The sequence below is a fragment of the Pyrus communis genome, chromosome 5 (assembly GCF_963583255.1).
Source record: "Pyrus communis chromosome 5, drPyrComm1.1, whole genome shotgun sequence".
NCBI lineage: Eukaryota > Viridiplantae > Streptophyta > Magnoliopsida > Rosales > Rosaceae > Pyrus > Pyrus communis.
In genome coordinates this window covers 8,599,146-8,604,673 of record NC_084807.1, presented here as the reverse complement: position 1 = coordinate 8,604,673, position 5,528 = coordinate 8,599,146, and the positions used below count along the sequence as shown (strand labels likewise).

The window sequence follows — 5,528 nt, the reverse complement described above, 5'->3', positions numbered from 1 at the left end:
CTACCTTTCCCGCATTTTCCCGGAAAATTCCAGCACCGTGACAAAATCCCACACTCAAAACCTACTAGTACCCTTGTGCAAATTCCACAGCTTTCTCTGTAGCCAAACAGAACCACCCATGTATTGGAATTTTCCATTTTCATTTCCACCAACCTTGCTTTCCCTAAATTTACGGAGAACGTTTTTGCTCACCACCCTAAACTTTGGTGTATGCTTACCATGCATCTAATCATTTGGCACGTATCCTTTCAATTAACTTTGGTTAATTTTTTTCAAAATTGAAAAAGTACAACATTTACTGTGTGACACATGGCAAATAATTAGGCGTATGGTAAGCATTCGTTTATTGACATTTTCCATTAAAATAATAATAAAAAGTAAAAAGTCCTACACAAACCTCAGTAACTAAGGATACTAGAGCAGTGTGCTTCGTCTTATGCACTCAATTACAAATCTCCTTTTGAAGAATTTAGCATACAATATCGCTTGTATTAAAAAACATAATTAAAAACTCTATATGGCATAGAAATTAAAAGGAACGTTATCCTAACAAACATCATTTTTAGCATTTTACACATTTCTCTGTATTTATAGTGATCGAATTAAATAAATTAAACGGAAACAACATATATGCATAAACAGAGGTGGATAAGATGCTAAAAAAGATGTGTATAATTATCATTTGCCAAATAACATATGTATAGATATAGGCCAATTCATGCTCCAACAGTGCATGTAATAATAATATAATGTGACTAAAACTCATCCAGACTAAGAATGAAATTATAGGGAAAGATTTAAAATAGACAACGTCGAGATTAACTAATTAATTCCGTATGTAACTAGTTAATTAACTGAAAATTAAGTCTTGATTATTCCTTCCTGGCGAGCTAGCTCATACTATTCAAATTTAACCAACTTGAGAAAAAAAGTGAGCTGAAGAGCCTGAAGATGTTGTAGCAGCAGCACTTTGGTACGGTGCTCTTTGCCTAAAACAATCCAACGTCATTCGCGGCGGCGACACTGCCACGGTCACCGAGGATACAGAAAGAGCAGCCGACTCCGGTGGAGAACCTACAAAATCAGATCCCAAAAAACCAAATCAAAGAATGCATGCACGGATTAACTAGTGAATAATTCAGATTGTACGGTACATTACTTGCAACATTATCTGAGGATGAATTCCGGGCCCTTTCCAGCGGTGGTTGTTGTTGATGCTGTGAGTTGTGATGTTCTTGAATCGTTTGCTGAGTTTTTCGCCGTCGGCGATTGTGATCGGCCAACCTCTTCCGGCAGCTGCGCTTGCCGTTGTCAAACTCGGAGAGAAGATGGAATCTGCAAGAACAACAACATTTATCACATAACATAATCAAAATACAGCATCTAATTATAATAATTGTTTAATTAGTTGTTAGTTAACTGTCTAATTAAATAATAGCTTTGTACGTAATTAGTAAACCACAAAGTCCATAAATGGAAAGTGCCATTATCAAGAAGAGTCAAATATTTTCGCACGGACACAAATGCCCTCGGGATTTCCACACGTACGGCCGCCCCAATCATTGGTCATGCACCCAACATGATTCGCCCCCATGGCCATTATCGTCAAACTACAGAAGAACCGGGGCATTCTTGTCCTTTCGGACCACAGAAAACCCCGCTCGCCAGTCACGAGCAAAATTTAAACGGAAACGGAATAGTGTAGGACGCAAATGCCCTCGGGATCGACCCCGTGTACGGGGTACGAACCGCCAATAATTGGCGGGGATGGGGGAGAACGAATAGCACAAACCCAAGGAGCACTTTCGTCATTTCAAATATAGCCGTTGCGATTGGAGGGAGGGGTAATTGTTGGACCTGCTGCACTGCTGGCAGAATCGCTGAGTCAACCCGTTGGCGATGACGGTGGAGGCCTTGGAGTGGAACTCGCAGACCTTGTGGCGCCGGTGGTAGTGCTTGGAGTGGGAGAGGTCGGCGGCGCAGCCCTCGGCCTGGCAGCGGGGCGAGTGGGTAGAGGTGATCTCGGAGCCTGGCCTGGACCGGCGGTAAAGCCGGTTCATGAAGTCGTCCTCGGACGCAAAGTAGGTCCGGCCGCCAAGGTTGAGGCCGATCCTGGAGGCGAAGTCCACGGGCGGGCACATGTCCTCTGTCTTGGGGATCAGCATAAGCCCGTTGGCTGCGCCGCCGTGGACTGGGTCGAGCCCGAGCATGGAGTGGTGGTGGTGGTGGTGGTGGTGGTGGTGGGGAGGCGCGTAGGTGGACGCGCTGGCGTAGGCGTGGGGGTCGTAGATGGAGTGGAGCTGTTGGGCCTGATGGTGGGTAGGGTTAAAATGGTCGGCGAAGGTGGAGGCTTGGTGGTGAGGCTGCGGCGGGGGAGGAGGAGGAGCGGGGACGAGGTTGTTGAAGGCGGAGGCTTGCGAGGACGCATAGTGGTCGAGAAAAGTGCTTGCGTGATTGTGCTGGTGGTGGTGTCTGGTAGGGTCGGATCCGTGGATGGAATCGGAGTCGTTGTCGGGCGAGAGCATGACGACGTTGTTGGGGTTTCCCCATTCGTAGTCCAGCATTTCGTAAGGGTTGCTGATGATCCTGTTGTTGGTTCTCCGACGTGGTTTCGAAAAATACAAACCTGCAGCAACGAAAAGGTAGACGACGCGTCAGCTGATCAAACATAAACACCCACACCCACACTCTCTCTTGAATTTTGAGCATACGAATGAATGAAAGTGAGAGAGAATGGTAGTACGTACCAGTAGCTACCTTACTATTCTCCGGGGGCTGTCGATATCTCCGGTGGCTGTCGATATCCTCCGCCTCCTCTTACTCTTTGGTCTGGAATCTTGACATTACTGATGGGGGTGGGGAATGGGAATCATGGATTCATGGGTGGGATTTGAGTTGAATTCCCGGTTTGGTTAAAGGCTAGCTAGGGTACCTAAAAGGTAAAAATAAACAAAGGAAGGGGAATTGAATTGAAGGGAGGGGAGTGGAGGAAAGGGGGAGTGAAGAAGGAGAGTTATGAGGCGGCCTGCTGCAGAGGCACTTTGATTGGTGGGTAAGTCAACAGTGTGAGATTAATATATTACACTTGCACACAGCTCTCCTCCCCTAAATTACCATTTTGTCCCCTCCTTTTTTTCTCAAGTATGTCCCACGTCCAAAATCTTGTCAAGTTAAATTCCTCTTATATTGATTCGTTTCACTCACTAATTGCATCAGGATTTTTTTGATGCTCGGATGATTGAGAACGTAAGCTGCTAAATTGTTTTTGAAATTTTAACTGTAATTTATCTGAAACCCACTGAAAATGTTGAATTTTTTTACGGTGCGCCAAAATATGGAATACAGCTCGAAATATTTTATGCTCTGAAACGCCTGCAAATTTTTTGGCAAATATTATTGCAAAATGCAATGGAATTCTGTGTCCGAGTCCCAACCAGTTACGAGTTAGTTAGATAGGCGGACGAGACGACTTGTTTGGACTTTGGTTTGAACCCTTGCCTCAAACAGGGCGTGTAAGTGAGTGAGTACTTGTGTGGACTCGTGGGCAATAAGTCAGTCTCTCTCTCTCTCTCTCTCTCTCTCTGGAACGCGGTTGTGGTAATAAAGTCAGTGAGGGGACCCACTATCTGTTTTGCCTTGTCGAGTTTTCATCAGTTTGGCGCAGAGGATCATCATCGCCTTTTAACTGCGGGATTTCCTCTCTACCCCTTTATCTTTTTTTTATTTTTTTATTTGTTTTGTTTTCTTGTTTCGTTTTGATGAGGCTTTGATTTTTGTTTCTTAATTCTTGGGGGAAAAAAAATCGAATCTTAAAATTGTACACATACATTAATTTAACTATCTAAAAAAGAAAATTGTGTTTCTAGTGAGGATTTAGATTCTATCTCAATCCTCTTTGTGAGGATTTTAAGGATCTTAATATTTCATTCGTTCATTATCATACATTTTGCGATCAGAAATCATTTTAAATTATTTTATTTAAACTTAAATACAAACAGTACTTAACGATTTATGATCGTACGATGTACAATAAACGGATAGAATGTGAATATTCTAAAAATCCTCACAAAGAGGTCCCTAAAATCCTCTCACAAAGAAGATCCGGAGAGGAACCTCATCCATTTCTGGATATGCATGCATGTATGCTGAAACTGATATGGATGAATTTGCGTTGATAAAGACTAAATATCTTCTTCATGTATTTAGATAGATGTTGGATCAAGTCTTTTCTTTTCGTTCTTTTTCTTTGCGTATTGATTAAACATTAGTGATGTTACTTAGCATGCCTTGTGCATCACTTAAACAAACCTAATATGTGCCTCTAAATCATAACACATTCACAAAACTAATACCAAATTATTTTACTAACTTTCTTTTTATTATGTACAAACGGAAATTGACACACCCCAACTGAAATCAAGGCGTGTTGGCCGTCACGTGAGGGTGACGTAGCCATGTGCACAGTGCAAAAGCAAAAATAATAATAAAAGTACGAATAAATAAAAACCAAACTACCAAAAGCTAGTTAAAGTAACACACTAGTGTGAGACTAAAAGTGATAGACAAAATTCAGAGCACAGAAAGCCTAAGGGCAGTCTAGAAGAATGAATACTAATTACACAACACCCAAAGGTGATCCTACATTTGTGTTGTTCTGTCAGAACCACCGTCAAATCCTCGTGAGCCACCAAAGCGCTTCTAACTAGAACCTGGAGGGGCGCAAAATAGAAAGTGTGATTGGGCAAAAACAAAGCTTTTCAAAATCATTTCATTCTCAAAAGTTCTAACCCCTCTCCGTAAAACCTGTATAATTTCCCAGAAAATAATATATATATATATATATATATATATATATATATATATCGAAATCATGCTCAGAATAACAACATTCGCAAATATGCCATATCGAATATCTCAACATAAGATGTAAGTAACCCAGGTAATGTCAATCAATGCAAATGATATATCAGCTGGAGTCACCTAACGTGACTTGTACGGCTGAATCTAGAGCTCAAATCCACATCTCAACAACTATACCTGCACACGAGTCGGAACCACTTAAAGTGGTCTGTACGACAGGCTGGGTGTAAATAAATACGCTCAAGTGCTACGATCACGTGAAGGCTGTGTGAAGTATCGCAAGTCACCTACGAGTCGGAACCACCTAATGTGGTCTGTACGACAGGCTGGCACCTACCTTGGATTCAAGGTGAGCATGTGGTGCGGGAGGTGAATGATCACGTGAAGGCTGTGCCCTAACTCTGGGCGGGAGCACTAACACCAAGGTGCAGGTTTATGAGCTATCAATGCATCTCACATAACCATTAATTCACAACCATAATTTATAAACTTACCTGGCACTTACCTATGCATCCGCAACACCAATCATAAATATTTGCAACTGCTAACGCATAATTAAATAGGCAGGCACTTTGCATGGCATTTTGAAACATATAAACATTCAATTTCATTTTCTGGGAAAACTCTCAAGTATATAGGTATATACGGAAAACCAAAAGCCCACTCAC

General features: G+C 42.1%; 1 protein-coding gene across 2 annotated transcripts; it reads right to left on the bottom strand.

Annotated features, from left to right (window-relative positions):
* Positions 1–637: 637 nt before the first annotated feature.
* On the bottom strand, positions 638–3,055 carry LOC137733602 (squamosa promoter-binding-like protein 8). Of its 2 annotated transcripts, none has more exons than XM_068472732.1 (4): positions 2,748–3,055; positions 1,858–2,626; positions 1,160–1,335; positions 638–1,074 (listed from the first exon to the last, which is right to left on the bottom strand). In XM_068472732.1, exons 2-4 carry the CDS (start codon positions 2,562–2,564, stop codon positions 911–913), a joined length of 1,047 nt encoding a protein of 348 aa, XP_068328833.1. In that variant the 5' UTR covers positions 2,565–2,626; positions 2,748–3,055; the 3' UTR covers positions 638–910. The 2 variants fall into 2 exon arrangements, with proteins under 2 accessions (XP_068328833.1, XP_068328834.1); XM_068472733.1 differs by having other exon boundaries at positions 2,758–3,055.
* Between the last annotated feature and the right edge of the window lie 2,473 nt (positions 3,056–5,528).

What these genes read in the sequence shown, in the direction of transcription:
- LOC137733602 (XM_068472732.1), bottom strand. Translation starts at nt 2,564, where the DNA reads ATGCTGGACTACGAATGGGGAAACCCCAACAACGTCGTCATGCTCTCG. An exon ending in TTCTGCCAGCAGTGCAGCAG is followed by an intron (nt 1,336 to 1,857) that starts GTCCAACAATTA and finishes TTGTTCTTGCAG; the next exon opens with ATTCCATCTTCTCTCCGAGT. An exon ending in ATCCTCAGATAATGTTGCAA is followed by an intron (nt 1,075 to 1,159) that starts GTAATGTACCGT and finishes CTGATTTTGTAG; the next exon opens with GTTCTCCACCGGAGTCGGCT.